We start from the raw sequence: 18,664 nt of genomic DNA, 5'->3' as shown, positions 1-18,664 counted from the left end.
TTTACTCACATGAAATAATTAAACGTTATAGTTATTCATGCTTTCACATTTTATCAAGCAAAATTTCTGTTTTGCCTCTCATATTTGTACAAAAATTTTTTTATGATGGCAAACATGGATGTATGACATAACTGAATGACTCCCTTACCCCTCTCTCTTTTTCTGTTTGTCTGACAGCGCTTCCCAACAGAAGACCATCTGATGATTCATAGGCACAAGCATGAAATGACTTTGAAGTTCCCGTCAATAAAAACAGACAATATGATATCAGGTAAGGGTCCAATCAGGCAAAGAGACTTTGAGTTATTAGATCAGCCACATGTAGAAACTTATTTGATTTGTGATGAGATTATTTCGGTGGTAACTTCTGGGCCTTGAAACGATGTATTTCTGAGGAATAACAGAGTATAGGCACTTAAAATAACAGTAACCAGAAATGTAATCATCCAGCATAGTGTTTACTCCAATGAATGAACAGTTGCAACTGTTTGTTTTTTGGAAGTGAAATATTTATCACTGTACAACAACTTGGCTCCACTAAAATATCTTTAAAAATTATGTACCTATAATCACTGACTAATTCATTTTAATTAAGCATCTAATAATGCACAATGTACTCTTCTGATGGTCACAGAGTTGTTTAAATTGATATGATTCCTGATTTGAGAACCTTCCAATGGGAACCTGAATTAAAGTAAAGGACTGTAAATGAAATAGGCAAAATGTGAATTACAAGGAAAACTACTGGCCACTTTAGCAGAAGGAATTATCATTCTACATTTTTTTCTTTTTGGGGGTTAGGGATTGTGTTCAGAGCTAACATTCTACCAGCTGGTCAGTGAAGCCTTACCTAAGAAACAATGTTTTATCTGTCTCCCAATAACATTAATTCAAAATAACATATGTACATGCACATTAATTGCATCACTTAGAACAATAGCCAGGGCATGGAAATAACCCAAATGTCCAAATACAGATGAATTGATCAAGAAGTTGTGGTATATAGACACAAGGGAATACCATGCAGCTATAAGAAAAGATGAAATCATGCCACTTGCTGCAACATGGATGGAACTGGAGGGTAACCACAGGATGATTCACTCACATAGACTTAAAATAAGAACATAGACCATGCTGATCAATAAAAAATCCCTTGATATTAGAGTATAGAACCAATTGTCAGAGTAAAGGTGGGGAAGAAGACCAGTTAGAAGGATCTGTAGGGATTTTGTATTGTGGGTAATTGATGCAGTAGGGTGTTGTACATTTGCTTATCAAAGTCATAATTTTAATGCTGTTTTAACTCCTAATCTTAAAAAGAAACAAAACCTGCTTTATAAGTGGTAGATTAAATATTATAATGCATATATATAACTGAGCAAATGCTGAGCAAATCAAGCAGAAATTATAATAATAAGTCAATCCATTACTTACTTGTTTCGCCCCCCACCCACTGCCATTTTGAGAGGTTGTACAAGCAATTAAAAAAATGTGGAACCAGCAGTGAAGAAACTTAAACATTGACTGTGGTCTGTTGCCTCCTGTCTATAAGCTTGACCAAGGATCACAGATCCTCAGTGGGTCTTTCTTGGTTTCAGTTTCTCTCTTTCTTTCCTTCCTTCCTTCCTTCCTTCCTTCCTTCCTTCCTTCCTTCCTTCCTTCCTTCCTTCCTTCCTTCCTTCCTTCCTTCCTTCCTTCCTTCCTTCTTTCTTTCTTTCTTTCTTTCTTTCTTTCTTTCTTTCTTTCTTTCTTTCTTTCTTTCTTTCTTTCTTTCTTTCTTTCTTTCCTTCTTTCTAAAATGGGAATGATTCTGTGTGCCCAGTCTATTTCAAGGTTTATCTCAAAAATACTGTGGAAGAATGCAAATAAAAGTGTTTTAAAATCACAGCAGAGTAATTTAAAATTTTCCATTTCTCTTCTTAGGCTAGAAATAGTTCTTTGGACCCACAGTCTCCTTGACATTGTGAAAGATATTATGGCCATGAACATGTTGTAAATGATACTAGAAGAGAAACTGCCCTGCCAGGTCTGCCTTGTATAATTTAGCATCCTTTTGCATTTACATTTTACAAGTACTTTATTTTCACTATTATAAGTGGCTCCTCTAAGTTTCTTCAGATAGGTTATTATTACATTCATATTTTACTTATAGAAGTATCAGGGCTTTAGGAGAGGGAACAGCTTTCCCAACTCACTTTCCCAACTTTTGTCAAAAATGACAAAAAAGAAGGTTCTTTAACTTGTGATCTTGACCTATAAACTTGAGCTGCTATAGTATAGTATCCGAACTCATCAGTTCTCCTTCGCCACCAAAGACCCCCATCACAAAATCTTCCACAAAAAACTTGCCTGCAGAAAACTCTTTCAGTCCAAGGCTGGACTGAAACCAATTGTCAGACAGAGTCTGACCTTCTCGCCTTCTCTTTTCATCCCTCCATCTCTCTTTTCAGCCTTTGCTATTATTTAATTCTTTGGAAACTTCTGTCTTTCCTTAAGTCTAGAACCAGAAAGGCAGAGACTCCAATTTTTAAGAATTATAAAAATATAGAAAAGGAGCTGGAGTGTAAGATGCATGCACCTGATCCTGGTTCTGATCTCTGGCACCCCATATTGTACCTGTGAGCATCGCTTTGTGTGACCCTTGAGCACAAAGACAAGAGTAAGCCCAAAATACAGCCAGGATGGCCCACAAACCAAGTTGAGTATAATGGTGATAATATAACTAAAATTCTGGAAGTGTTGTAAAGGATGGTCTACTTTTTAAAATACCACTTATAATGTTTCTTTTTTTCCCTAATAGGATCCCTAAAATAGGCAGCCTGGGGATTGGGAGGTGATGGTTAGGGAATGATAACTATGGGGAGATGCTGCTACTTTTATTAAAAGTGTCCATGCAGTGTCCTGCAGTCACAGCTCTAAGACAGCCCTACCAGGAGTCCCATATCAAGTCAGGAGAAAGGTAACATTTGTGGACACTTCTATATATTGCCTAGGAACAGGTTTTCAATTAAGCTCTTGAACTTTTCAATAGTTCTTAATAGATCCATGGCCAATGCAGACTGTGGCTGCCAATAATTGGCTGTGCCAAGTGGAAAATGGTGGAGGGAAAAGTCATTCTCATTTTTACTGTGCCATGCTTGATGTGAAAAAAATGAATCGATTCACATGAGCAAGACAGTACAAATGATATGCTGGCATATCTTCTTAAACTTTATTTTATTTTATGTTGAAGCAGGTATGGGGTTATTTCATACTCCCAGTAAAATTAAGCACTAATATTTTTAACTTGCTACCTACATTTTTGGTAGTCTCATAGAATTTTCTTGATGAAATATACCACGGAGTGGTACAGCCTGCCTTATGACTCTGTACTTAGGGGACTAAGGTTTACTATGTGTAATGCACCAATATTATCTGTATTAAATTCCTTTGATATTATACCCAAGAAAATATTTCAATATATATTTATCTCTAGACCCAGTTTAGATATGGCATACTATATATTGATTACAAATATAACAGAATTTATTCAATCATATCTTGATTTTACTAGTTTTAAATATCTCCCAAGTTTCCAAATTACAAGATTTTATCCATAAGAACTTTGGTTTTTAAGTACAATAAGTCTATTTTGTACCCTTTTATAAAGACTAATAATTTTGTACAGTTTCAGGTGGATGATATAAAAATATTTAAATCAAAAATCAACTAGCAATTGTCAGGACAAAAATATTCAAATCCTCTTGGAAACCATAATTTTGTCAAACAAAATTAGACTCATTTCGTGTTAGATGAATTAGAGTTTGACAAATATTTAGAAGATATGGGCTGGAGAGATAGTACAGGGGTGAAGGCGCTAGTCTTGCACGCGACCAAATCCAGTTTGAAACATGGCACCACATATGGTTCCCCAAGCATTGCCAAAAGAGATCACTGAAAGCAGAGCCAGGAGTAAGCCCCCAAGTACCACTTTTGCTCCTCCTGCCAAAAGACAATAAAATATCAAAAGTATGTTCATCACTAATTTATGAATATTTGGTGAAATTGCATTTTAGAAACTCACTATTACAAATTTTACAGTTAGGAAAGCTATTAAGATGCCACAGATAAACTCTCCAAGAATACATTTCCTAGTAGTTATATGATCTAAAATAATTTCATAGCTTTGCTATAAGTTCAATTTTATTGAGGCTAGGTAGAATTTGCTACTCAATCTGACTGTAAAATATCTTTGTCATGCTTCAATGCAGGATAATAAAAGTGACAATCATGATGTTTTATTAAGATGAGTCTAATCTTATGGATAAATAGTAGACACAAGACTTTTTATTCAGGAGTGCAGTATTAGTAAGGAATGAATATCATCATAGTGTTGAATTCTGAGGACAAAAACTTCTAGTTCTTCAAGTTTGGGCTTTCCCATTCTTATTTGGTCTACACGATGTAGTTCCATGATGATGTACATAAGCACTGACCCTCCCTATTTTTTTTAGTTTAATTTTATTTTTACAAAGTAGTTCACAATATTTTATTACATTTAATATTTGAACACCAATTCCCACCACCATTACACCTTCCCACCACCATATTTTGGATGTTTCCATCCTGAACCCAAGCCCTACTCCAAAGCAGAATCAAAACAATTTAGTTTGTATTATTTATTTTTTATGAGGGCTGGAGTGATGGCACAGCGGTAGGGCATTTGCCTTTCACGAGGCCGACCCGTGTTCAATTCCTCCGCCCCTCTCGGAGAGCCCAGCAAGCTACCGAGAGTATCGTGCCCGCATGGCAGAGCCTGGCAAGCTACCCGTGGCATATTGGATATGCCAAAAACAGTAACAATAAGTCTCTCAATGAGAGATGTTACTGGTGCCCGCTTGAGCAAATCGATGAGCAACGGGATGACAGTGACAGTGATTATTTATTATGAATAAACTGCTGAAAATGCTCCAAAAAATTTCCATTAAGTGCCTCTATACGAGATTACTAACATGTTGTTAAAGGTTGAGCCTGTGTGCTTTTTGTTTTATATCTGTAAAAATATATTTCCCTCTATGATTGGCCTTCTACTTTAAACCCCATCACTTGTGGTGCGATACTCTTGGAATAAGAGTGGTGTGAGGTCTGAGATGTCGAGGAATAGGTTCACTCATGGGTGAGGCTCAGCCCGAGCGTGTGAAGGGTGGCCATGAGTATGATGGTGGTTGAGCTCTGGAGGTTTTCTGCTGTCGGGGCTGGCTCCTAGTGGGGGAGTGGAACTCACCCGCCCCCGCTGGGGTGCCCTGAATGAAACAGCCTGGCGCAGGGTTTGGAGGCATGACTATGCAAGTCCTCTCCCCTATTTATTTTTTATTCTGATAGAAGTTTATTTCATAGTGAGGGAAACTGTGATGTTGAAGGGTTTTTTTTTGGGTGGGGGACAAGTTCAAAATGAGAGTCTGTTGAGGATATCATAGTTCCACACTTAAACTATAAAATTAGCAGTTAATATATGATGCAGATATGTTTATTTTGAAAACTATTGTCAACTTTAAACATTAGAGGTAAAGAGAATGATGTTTGAGTCAATTTTATTTTATTATTTTTTAAACAGTAGACAAGACAGATTATTTTGACTCAAGAATTTTATCTTTCATTTTGGACTCTATAATACATTCAGTTTCAGAGGAAAATGTTACACAGGTGCCAACATTTTTGGTTTGGGTCTATTTTAGTGATATTATGGTTAGACAAGCAGGAAATTCCAAATCTCACCCAGACAGACATCTCACTCCCACTTCTTTACAACATTCCTAATTCTGTACAGAAAAGAAATAGAATTATAATTAACATACATTTTATAGCAGAACAAAAACTATTTTGAGAGAACTTTGTGTATGTATAAGTGTGTATAAATATGTGTGTGTAAGAGGAGAAGGGTGGAGGGAAAGAGATGGAAAATTATGGTAGAAACATAGACTTATAAGATTGTGAATCTTACTTCATGAAAGGAAGAGGGAAGTTTGAGACATTCCCAGAAAGATAAAGCACAATCAAGATCTCAGATGGGAAGCCTGATAAAGTCACACGAATCCTGTCTTAACAGACCTAGTAATCACAGTAATAAGTATCCAAGTCCAATAATGTCGCAGGCAATGAAGTTAAGATAGGAACAGCTGAGATAAAGAAAGAGGGGCTGAAATTGGTCTTCCACCATCATTTCTTCATTTATTCAATAAATAAATACCTACCCAGGATCCCATTGTTGGTGATGCTGGTGATGTTACCCTGAGCAAGATACAAAATCTCTCTTGTCATGGAACTTATTACATGCTATTGGGCTGGAAAGAAAGAAATGATAGAATAGAAAAAAATAGCACTTAGTGACAAGTGCTATGATGAAAATGGAGCTTGATAATTTGAATAAACTAACTAGCAAGTTGCCCAAAAAAAGTCAGGGGGGACTGTTTTGTATGGACAGCAGTGTAGTCATGATATGGTGTTCATCACTGTTGGCTCAAGGGTTCTTCCTGGCTTTTGATTATGGTGAGATAAGAAGCAAAAGAACTTACATGACCAGATGTGGTACAAGTGACTGTAGAGAGCTGACATGAGCAGAAGAGGCAAATGAGACTAACTTCTGCATTCCTTCTTCCTCATCATCATCTGACATGGAGCATTTAATGTAAAGGGTAATCTAGTCCTTTGAGACCCAATTGTGTCTATCTCTGGATTAGGTCTAGAATAGGGCCAATTTCTAATTGTAGGTTCTGCAACTAATTATGATGGTGAGATCAAGAATGTTATTCAATGGGATAGAACATTTGTTTCTAAAATATTGATTATCATTGGCTAAAGTTAAATCTAGAATCCATTGCTCATGACTGTTAGCTACAAACCCTACTTGATGATCCATAGGTATAGTAACAGGGAAACCTCAGGGAAGATGATAATTTTTTGAATGAGATAGTAAAAAATCTGGCTTAGTAAATAATTGAACCACACACATGTGCACAAATACCATACTTACCCATACAGCCCATACTTACCTCTTTCTTGGCAATTGATTGATGGTGATGGAACCTAGCAACTCTCCACTATGTCTAATAACTACATCCCCTGGGCCAGAGGACAGTAGTGATGGTTTATAACAGACAATAACATGATAACAATAGTTACCATTCATTGACTTAGCTTTTAAAGAAATAAAATTTAAATATATGTTGACTTATTTTCTGCTTGTAGTCACGTTTGTACAATAATTGTACAAACATTGTATTTATTTAATCCTGGCTATTTGTTTCCATTTATAATAAAACAGCATCAAGAGGACAAGCAATTTGTCCCAAGTCCTTATATGTCCATGTGTTTTTCAATGTAAATCTAGATTTGTGAGCTATGTCTACCAACAACATGTTTCAGTTTTGAATTTAAGATTGGATATCACTGTATCACTGTCATCCCATTGTTCGTTGATGTATTCGAATGGGCACCAGTAACATCTCTATTCCTCCCAGCTCTGAGATTTTAGCAGTCTCTCCTTACTCGTCTTTCCAACAGTTGGAGGCTCCTTCAGGGTCAGGAGAATGAGACCTATTGTTATTGTTTTGGGCATATCAAAGACACCACAGGCAGCTTGCCAGGTTTCTGCCCATGCGGGCAGGATACTCTCGGTAGCTTTCCGGGCTCTTCGATATTACTCTAAGATTTGTTGCCTACTGTCTGAACTCCATCAAATATGGTGTGGTAATTATGGAAAATGGGTAGGTACCCTGGCTTCTCATTTCCAGTTAATACTCAATATGTGTAATGAAAGGAGAGTTCTTTCCTCTGGCTGGTCAGATTATGTTATTTTCCTGAACCCAGACAGCTATTTTTTCTCCCCCAGCTTTCCTTGAGAACTCTGTCCACAGTCCTCCCAGCACCTTTCTCGGCCCAACACTAGGCTGTTTATTTTCTTTTTGATTACTTTGCAGTACTCAGGGTTTACTCCTAGATCTGTGCTCAAGAATCACTCCTGGCAATCTCGGGAAACCATATGAATTCTGGGGATTAAATATAAATTTGATTAGATGAGATTGGATATAAATTTATTAATTACAAGAGCCTGGCAATCTACCTGTGGCGTATTCGATATGCCAAAAACAGTAACAACAAATCTCACAAAGGAGACGTTGCTGGTGCCCACTCCAGCATTATCGATGAGCACTGAGATGACAGTAACAGTGACATTGACAGTGATCTTTACATATCATTGGCTTATCTTTTCAGTGGTCATCAAATGGAAAAATATTAAAACATTTTTAAAAAGGAGATTGTATTAACTGTGTTTAGAGGAACAAATAATTGTTTTTTGCTGTTTTGGGTTTGATGGCCACACCTGGCAGTGCTTACTTATTCCTAGTTCTATGCTCAGGAATCATTTCTGCGGGGAATCCAGGGCCTCTTGAAGATTTAGGGATCAAACTGAGGTTGGTGTGTGCAAGACAAGCACCTGATATACTATAAGAACCCCTATACTGTCTCTTCTGCTCCCCAAGAGTTGTGGTACAATTCAATTTTCTTGTTCGCTGTGACAAATAGACTATAAAATTGGTTATGACATTTTGTTGGAGTTGTCAGCTTCTTATTCATAATTCTAACTGGCTCAGAAAAATAGAATCTTGAAAATACACCTGAATGTATTAGAAGTCTTGCTCTGAAATATTCCTTTATATGTGAACATCTGGCTTCTAGTCTATTCTATCTGGAAACCAGTGTCTCTTTACAAAGACTATAGAAAACTCAGGCAACTAGCTGCTAATTGGAGACACTAAGATTGAGTGTGGTAAACTACCTTGGATTCCTTCATTCACTTGACTAACATGGTCTAATAACACTTTCTTTCCTGCAGAGCCCCTCTAAAGCAAATTACAATTGTGGTTTGATTGTTTTTAGAAGATTTGTGTTATATTATGGCAGCCTAATAATGAGTTTAGCATATCTTTAATTTAAATCTTAATCTATGTCTCCTGAGAGACATAGAGAGAGGTACTAATCGGAGCATTTTGTAGTTGACTTCCAGGGCATCTAGTCCTTCGTTTCTCTACCTAGATGATCAATGGATTCCACAATATGAGTAGAGTCCAATTTCTTTAGTGCTCAGGATTACCCCAGTCATGATTGGTTTCCATGACTTTCATAGCTATCTTAAAATCCACATTAGTCTTAGGTTGTCCCGTAGTCCCACTGCCTCTTGGGACAGATGCAGAGACATAGTAATGTCAGTGTTACTGGGAGTACCCTCTTTGCTCTTATTGTATATTCATATCCAATAAAAGGCACATTCATTGCAGTGAAGCTTGTCTAAATTTCTATAAAGTTTCTCAGTTATTACTGATGATTACACTTATAAGGATTATGTACTTTAAAATTTAATGTAAATTCTGTTAATTTGAGCTTTATTAAAATTCAGATAGGGGCCAGCCACGCATGTTTTAAAGAAAGCATTTAACGAAAATTTATGGCATTAGTATAATTATAAAAAGTATCTAAGAAAAAATGTTCTTTCTAAATACCCTGACTCTTAGTTAAATAAATATTCTGATTCCAATACTTTTCCCTATTGATTTGAGAAACTCTGAAGAATTCCCTTCAGCCACAATTTGCTGCTGAATCATACAAATAACAAAACATATTGCATTGCCTTTGATATTATCCAATAATTAGAATGGCCAATTATTTGTAACTGATCTGAGTTAGTGAGGTTTTTATAATATTATTAACCATTATCAATTTAATATAAAATGCTGTAAAATTACTTATCATAGTTCTGTAATAATTGTATTTGAAACTATCAGTACCACTGGAAAGAAAATTTTTTTTCTTAGAAAGTTCACATTCTTTTTCTCTGGTATGTGATGGGAATTCTGCTATTCCTTTTTATTTTAAACTGATGACTTGTCACCTAAACTGTTTTTTGTCATTGAGGAAAATGAAACATAGACAAACATATACCTTAAATGCTGCTCTGAAATTGAATAAGGTAGAAACCTATTATTAAATAGGTTAGAGCAGACTAAACACTCTTCCAAGAAGAATCAGATTTCAGGTGTTAGCTTTGTGTTAAAGTTTCTCAGTGCATTTAGACTCTGAAATAATCATACCTTCGTGGGCTAAATCATTTGATGGCAGGCAGACCTGGACTGATTGGAAGTCTTTTAGAGTGGTTTGTTTTCTTTTCTTATAGTTCTAGCCATATATCTGCTGTCCTGCCCAGATGTAAAATGGGGCAGAAATTCCTTTTGTATTTTGGATGGGTGTTTTCTTACATCATAACCTCAATATTGTGGCTCTCTTCCTCATAAGCACCAAGTCAAGTTGATTCTGTGCAGGGCAAATATTCTTCATCTAAAAGATTCCATGAAAAGGTGTTCCTTTTATTTTTTTTAAGAACCAGACTTACATTCTAGAAGAGAATCTATCATTAATCTAAGATGGATTTTATGAGGGATTTTGAAAATCTTTTTGGACTGATTTCTCTTGTATGATTGTGGAAGTAATTCCCCAGGTTGGGTGAGATGAGTGCTGGAAGGATAACCATTTTTTCCTTCCACTGGCCCCTGATATCTGGGATTTCTGAGAAAGTGGTATTCTGTTTGCAAACTCTCTATAAGAAGGGGACATGCCCACTGAGATTTACAAATAACTGTAAAATGTTTTCAAAGAATATCAAGACCAAACTCCAAAGGTTTGTTCATCACTTTAGTCTTTTTTGAGATGACTGATCACCTTCTATCATTCAGATGGTTGTTAGTAAAGTTAGTGAAGGGAGACAGGTATCTTTACAGGATATTTCTGCTCTAGTGTCTACTGGAATGAATTCCTACAAGTCCCTGGACTGTGATGTATTACCCTTGAATACACCTAATATTATTATCCACCAGTACAAAAATTTAAGACACTAACTATTAATCAGAATCTAGTAATCCCCGCTGCTGGAGTTGTGGTTTGCAAAATTTTAAATCAATGGCCATGGATCTTATCCATTAATTCAGGTGTGACGTCAGCAAGTGTAGTCATTTGACAGATATTCATGAGGCTGAGAAATTCTGCCCCTTTTTTTGAAGCTGCAGATAGTTTCAGCTGTCCCTCCTTTTGAAGATTTGCACATTTCCTGGCTTACTTGGAACTGGTACCATGTGGGATCAAAGACAACTTGAGACCGTGTATTAATTCTAATAAATGTTGAAACAGAAGTTAAGCTCCATTTTCTGGTTCCTGTTGAAACTGGGATGAACGGCTTATTCACAAGAAAAAAAAGTGAATTAAAAATTAGCAATAGTGTGTTTTATTTCCTCCAAATATAGACATTTACTTAATTTTTTCCTCACTACATATCCACAAGCAACAACAATACCAACAACAATAAAATCATATTGGTAACATCTCCTGAATTAGTTTCTGTGCTTCTGCTCTGGGAATCAGAGGGACCCAATTGTCTTTACTACTATGACTGCTCTTGTCCTAAATTTTGGTTTCCCTATTGTTGTGGAGATAACCATGCTGATTGAAGTAAAATACTAGCCCTATGTCAGGATTCTTCATTCTCCTTTGCTGAACCTATGTGTATGCTCATATCTGGGAATAACCTTGCTTTAGAGGAGGTGGAAAACATCTCTCGACTGTCCTCAACTGGCTTGACCCCTGAAATGCTAGCCTGAATTCAATTTCATGGACTCAGAGGTCAGTGTTCTGATGGAGTCTGTTGGGATTATTGTTCTCTGTAACTGGAATCATGATGCCAACAGAGAAGCATAGAAAAATTAAAGTGAAATCTTGGATGCTAAATTCCTTTTTCATAACAACCAGTCTATTATTGTAAATTGGTGATGTCATTATGCTCAGGTTTGTTAGTTGCAAAAATGTACCTGTAGGATAATAGAAAGTTGGTAATACTGAAATGCAGTTTTATGTAAAGGATAAAAATAATTCCCATATATTTAAAAAGAATCACGGGTTGGTAGGATTGTCTCTTTCCAACACAATTATCTGGTAAGTTTCTAAATGGGACCCGAGATGAGTTTAAGTCTCCTCTTAAGTAAAGCAAAAAAAAATTGTGGTTTGTGTGAAAATTAGTGAAAAGGTGTTTACAAAGTAATTTATTACTGATATAGTAAAATCAACCATTTAGTGTGGAGACAATATACACACAGACACATATGCACACTCAGATTCACACCCTCACAGATATCATAAATATAACTTCATTTTTGTGTTCAAATTTTGTCTATATTTATCTTCCACTCAGAAAACTCCTTTATTCATCCCTTACCTCTGTTCTAGTTTCTAGTCTCTCTGATGTTCTTAATTAGATGTCCATTCAGTGGTGGCCTGCTTACATTGAAGACTTTGGGGGGAAAACTCAGTTGGGTACTGATTTAGAATTCAAAACATCGTATAACTTCAGAACTTAGTTTGAAATATGAAGAACATAAAATAAAATTAAGAGATGTAGGTTATTTCTCCCAGACAATAAGGTTTACAAATCTGGATTTTAGATGGTTACACTGTCTTTCAAACATGTAGCAGAGTCCTTCTTAATTGGGAGGAGAGTCAAGGCAAAGCACGGGATTAGGATTGAAAAGGGATAAGATAAAAGAGGAACTTGCTAGTGAGTGGTAAAATGGTTTCAAACTATGTGACTTTGTGCAAAAAACGTATTTATTTATTTTTAAAATAACTTGTGGCCTACATACTGCATATGGTCTTTTGATATTTAGAATCTAGACCATGTAAGTGATGATATCTGTAAACTGTAAAATGTGGCGTAAACACAACTTTTATCTTTCTAAATCCACCACACGTCTTTTTATATGTATATTGGAAACATAGCTATGTATGCGTACAACTTTAATAAATCAATATACTAATAAGACAATTTTTCAATAAAACTCAATTCTTTGTATTTGCTTTATCTGCAATGTCCATATTAGGATCCTCTGGACTAGATTCACTGTGTACTCTAAAGAGATCTTACTATCTCGTAGAATGGGACAGAGTGCAGCTAGAAACCACTACATTGGAATCCAATTCAACTTTTGGGTGCTGAATAGATAGGAAAGCCCCTTTCCCTTAAGGAATCAAGCAGCATTGCTTCTGAATGGCTGACAAAATAGGGAAATAATAATGCCCATTCCTGTAGCACTGGAGTAGCACTGTCGTCCCATTGTTCATTGGTTTGCTCTAGCAGGCACCAGTAATGTCTCCATTGTGAGACTTGTTGATACTCTTTTTGGCATATTGAATACGCCACAGGTAGCTTTCCAGGCTCTGCCATGTGGGCGGGATACTCTTGGTAGCTTGCTTGGCTCTCTGAGAGGGACAGAAGAATCAAACCCAGGTCGACCTTGTACAAGGCAAATACCCTACCCGCTGTGCTATCACCCCAGCCCATTCCTGTATTTTCTTTTAAAAAAATGGATAATTTACTGGGATTAACTACTCTATGACTTGTGAAAGTAAATATATGTCTAGTTTCTTGTCATAGAGAAATTTAGAAAGAAAGCAGAAATAGTGAGTTCATTTCAATTTTAGGGTACTCTTTGGTGCAGATGGCTTGGAGAGCTGTGCAGAAAGAGATCTTGTTTTTTTTTTTTGGCTTTTTGGGTCACACCCGGCAATGCACAGAGGTTACTCCTGGCTCTGCACTCAGGAATCACCCCTGGCGGTGCTCAGGGGACCATATGGGATGCTGGGAATCGAACCCGGGTCGGCCGCGTGCAAGGCAAACGCCCTACCCGCTGTGCTATTGCTCCAGCCCCCAGAAAGAGATCTTGAAACTGAGCAATGAACAAGCAGCATCCTTAGTCTAGCTGCATTCACTGCAAGCTAGGGTGGGAAGACTACAGGTATATATAGGTATAGTCACATCTACACAGAAGACCTGGAATAGGATCCTTAATCACTCAGGGTTCTAGTTGTTTTTTTTTCATTTAAAAAATAATTAGCATGGCTGTATTCCATTCATTGTCCATTCTAGTTGTTATATCTTCTGTTTCTAAATAGGGGCCAATTTACATACTTTTACTCATGTCAAATCAAGTACAGATTTACCAAGGAATGTGGCACCCTTTAATGATTATACAGAGGTAATTCTATCTCACTTTCCTTATTGAGTTCTGCACAATTTAGATTACAGAGAACGTGTGAAAATATTTTGTAAATTGCACATATATATATATAATATCTGGAAATAGTGACTTTAGAGCCCCACATTTTCCAAATTGTAAAATACTCCAGGAAGTCAATTATATAAAAGAAATTCTGTGTCTTTGGAAGAGAACTCTCAGGACAATCTTTTAGTCATTTGAAAGGAAAAATCGCTTAACAATTGTGTTGGTAAAGAATATAAGTGGAATGTGTCTGACTTGAAATCTTTCATTATGCTTCCACAACTTTAAAGATAAGAGAGAATGGTTACGTTTTCTTCCTCCATTAAGATAATGAAATTAATGTGCTTGGTTCTTTTTTGTTTGTTTGTTTCATCTAAAAATTTAGAAACCAAAATTTCCTCTCATCTCCCTAAAGATCGTAATTAATGTATCATTAATAAAAGAAGGTGAAAGGAAAAGGGGAAATAAAAATGAGTGTTGATGCCCATTGAAAAGTGTGTGTGTGTGTGTGTGTGTGTGTGTATGTTTGTGTTTAAAGGATATGGAACCCAGAAATACAGTGGTAGGGTCTCTTGAATTTGCCCACAAAATCTCATAGTCTGTGATCTTCACCACATCATATTCCTCATTTGGGTTTGATGAATTAATTTCCTTCCATACTCATATGATTTAAGGGGCTGGGAAATTATCAATGTTCCCCCCCCAGCAACTTTATAAAGTTGAGGGGAAGGTGTTTGTGAATTTAGCTCATGCTTGTGCTTGCTTTTGAGGAAAGATGGACTGATCACTCGGTGTCTGTTTTCAGATCAGACTCCGACTCCAACACGGTTCCTGAAGAACTGTGAAGAGGTGGGCCTCTTCACCGAGCTGGACTGCTCCCTGGAGCACGAGTTCAGGAAGGCTCAGGAGGAGGAGAGCAGTAAGCGGGTAGGTTTGGCTGTCTGGATGCCTCCTTGAGCACCTGCTAGAGACTTCTGTGTGGATTGGAGGTGACACCGCCCATGGTGACAGTTTGGCTCTGAAACAGAATCTTATCTATCCACTTTCAAATATCTATCTAATGTTTTCTTGTAATAGATGAGTCTCTGATTATGGGAGAATCCAAAGCTTATAAAACTATAGGAAAAGGCCCTGGCAAACAAAGAAATAAAGCAATAAAATAAGTTACCTGATTCTTGAACCTGAGTCCTATAGACTCATGACTTTTTCTGTTCAGATTAGTTGTTTTACCTAGAAGAAAGTTTAGCAGAGAGCTTTTTCCCCTCTGTCCAATACTGGGAATCAAACCCAGGACCTCATACATTCTAGGCAATAATGCTCTATGGATGAGCTTCATCCACTAAACTTCCTGGTTGATCATCACTGGGTTCACAATTCCTTCTTCATCATCAGTTGTTGTTGAGATAGGTTGATTGTAAGAGTAGATTATTTGTTCTTTAAAAATGTAGTCAGTCCACTTTATAGTAACATATTTATTGTATAAATTTTTGGTAATATTGTGCTGGCATTTTAATATCATTTTGTAAGATTAAGAGAAAGATAAAGTGTTTTGAGGGGTGAGAGGAAAATCACACCTGGCAGTGCTTCAAACTTACTCCTGGCTCTGTGCTCTGGAATCATTCTTGGCAGTTCTCAGGGGACCATATGCAGCGCTGGGGATTGAATCTGGGTCAGCTGTGTGCAAGGCAAGCACCCTACTCCTTTATTAGATCTCCTGATCCCAATGCATTTTTACAGTTATGGTAGAGGACTATTGAATGTGCTAAACACAATGTACTAACAACACATTCCATGAATGGAGACAAAATGCAAAAGAAAGATGACGAAAGGAAGGACCAGTGACATGGTAATGAATTTCTGAATTTCTACCGATGCCATACAGAGAAGAAACTTTAAAAGGTTAGATATTTCTATGAAGATTTAAAACCTTTCAAATATTCCTCTACATAAAATCACAATAATTAAACATTTCATCAGATATTTTTCATATCATATTCTCATTTTGAAATAGTCAAAGGCAGGGTCTGAAGCCATAGTACAGCAGGTAGGCCATTCACCTTGCCTACAGCCTACCTTGGTTTAATCTCTAGCACCATACATGGTCCGCTGAGCCCCACTAGGAGTGATCCCTGAGCACAGAGCCAGGAGTCAGCCCTGAGTACCACTGGGTGTGTCTGAAAAAAGCAAACAAAAAAATAGTCAGTCAGGGCCAAAGAGATAGTAAAGTGGGCAGGACACTTGCCTTGCAACACAGCTCACCCAAGTTCAATCCTCAGCTCACTCCAAGTTCAATCCAGGTTCAATCCTGAGCCCTGCTGGATGTGGCCCCAAACCAAACAAAAACAAAATCAACAAGAAAAAAGTCAAAGTCTTACATTCTATCTATGATGCTTTAGGAATAATTATATGCACACACATATTTTTTGTAACTAGTTAAGAAAGTTATCAAAATCTTAAACTCATTTTATTAAAAGATAAAGATTTAGATGATCTGAAGAGGAATCAGGGTGTTAAATTCATCTTATTTACAATTAATTTATTTTATACTTGCTCCCACTGTACTCCTTAGTTTTTCTTTTTCAAACAAATACATGGCATGTACTTACCAGACATTGTTCTGAGCACTTAAACCATTTAACCCAGTAAAGGCCAGAGAGAGAGTTCAGGGGTAAGACACTTACTTGGAGTTAACCCAGTTCAGTCCCTTATACCAGCTATGGTCCCATGAACACTGTCAGTAGTATCGTTTGAGTACAAAGCCAAGACTAAGTCCTGAGCACTGCCAGGTGTGCCCCCAGGCCCAATACAATAAATTAGCCCAATAAAAATAGATGGCAAATATCGTATATTTCATTGAATTAGAGGCAGAATTTTTAAAAAGAAAATGACATAGGAGAAAAGAATCAACATGTCTTGTAAATTTTCTTAGTTGAACAACAAACTTAGCTTTTCTGGTTAGATGAGGTTTAGGAAGAATACTGAGAAATTAAGTTCAGGAAAGTTAACTGTTAATATTGATTTCTTAAATTAAATTGAATACTGAGAAAAAAGCAAACTTGGTTTATGTTGTCTTCATTTCTTTTCTTTTTTTCTATTGCTTTTTGTCACCCCTGATCAGGATCTGCACTCAGGAATCACTCCTGGCGGTGCTCAGGACACCATATGGGATGCCAGGTCAGGGGACCATATGGGATCCTAGGTCAGCCACATGCAAGACAAGGGTCTTACCCACTGTACTATCTTTCCAGCCCATGTTTTCTTCATTTCTGATTAAATGCCTTTAGCCAAAGTTTGGCCTCTTCACTTTCAGAGAGACCCTTTTGAAGGGCTGCTTTGGGAAACTTCTGGTGAGGTTTTACCTGGTGTTGGTCCATAGCACTCAGTTCTCCTATAGAAAGTTCCCATGTGAGGAAATTCTTGTAACTCTGAATTCCCGGAAATAGTTTGCAGCCTCTGAGGAATTGAAATATTTTCTCCTTGTGTCTATGAGAATCATGTAACTAGTTCTGTTTCTCTTTTCATTCTGACTGCCTGGTTAACATGAAGCCAAATTTACTGCTTAACTTTGAGAACTTTTTCAACAAGGCAATGAGCATATTTTACTCGCCTCACTAGACCGGACTCTCAGTCCTGGTTTATGTTTCCTTGAGTTCTGATATTTTATTTTGAAAACATTTTCAAGCACACATTTCTGCATGTGTGAATTGCTTTATATTCCTTGTTGTTTTTTTTTGAGAAAGTGTAATTAAACTTTAAAAATGAAAATAATTAGCCAAACAAGATACAGAAATTAGAGTTGTAGAAATAGGTACTCTCACTTTCAAATGCTGTTATTTGCATTTGAGGTGATGATGTAGTGATGGGGAGGGCAGGGGGAAGGGGAGGCGGAATTTGATCGCCAGTTTCCCTCACGGTTTGGAAGAGGCCATTCTAGGCCATCCTAGGAGAACACCATAGGATTGCCCCAACTGTTATTGCTTGTATACCTTGTTATTCTTGTGTTATATTATCTTTCTTCTACTCCTCATTCAGATAAATATATCTTTCAAACTATACTTGTAACCTTTCTAACTTCTTTTCCTCTGACATGTCAACCATGGATGAATTTATTTTGAGAAGTTTGGTTCTTGTTGAACTTTCTAAGTCCTTAAGAAAAAGTATATAATGGGAATTTTGGCTCATCCAGTTTTCACTTTTAAATTTCTAGCTGCAGTTTGGTCTAGAATTTGTTTTATTAAGGAAAGAAATAGAAAATCAATTTTTGCTTAGCTTCTGTGCTGTCCACTGAGGAAGATTATATTTTGAAGACTACCTCTAATTCATATATTCTTTCCCATAAGCATCCCTTTGTGTTTGTAGAATGAGGACAGGCTAAGGAAATCATATGTCTAAGAGATAAACCATTTTATTTTATTTTATTTGTATCTATTTTATTTTATTTTTTAAATACATACATACACACATACAAGTGCCCATATCTGTATCTTCTACAGCAGGGGATACCATAAACAGTTGCCTCAATTTTTCACATT

At 36.8% G+C, this 18,664-nt stretch overlaps 1 protein-coding gene across 1 annotated transcript in view; it reads left to right on the top strand.

Moving 5' to 3' along the window:
* CREB5 (cAMP responsive element binding protein 5) overlaps nt 1-18,664 on the top strand; it is a 452,531-nt gene that overhangs the window by 91,973 nt on the left and 341,894 nt on the right. Inside the window, exons 3-4 of the mRNA XM_055123939.1 lie at nt 178-271; nt 14,938-15,059. Coding sequence (XP_054979914.1) covers nt 178-271; nt 14,938-15,059 — 216 coding nt within the window. The remainder of the gene's footprint in view (nt 1-177; nt 272-14,937; nt 15,060-18,664) is intronic.

This window comes from Sorex araneus, chromosome 1 (assembly GCF_027595985.1).
Source record: "Sorex araneus isolate mSorAra2 chromosome 1, mSorAra2.pri, whole genome shotgun sequence".
In the NCBI taxonomy this organism is placed as follows: Eukaryota; Metazoa; Chordata; class Mammalia; order Eulipotyphla; family Soricidae; genus Sorex; species Sorex araneus.
Note: the sequence above shows the minus strand (reverse complement) of the source record. Positions and strands in the feature narration are given on the sequence as shown.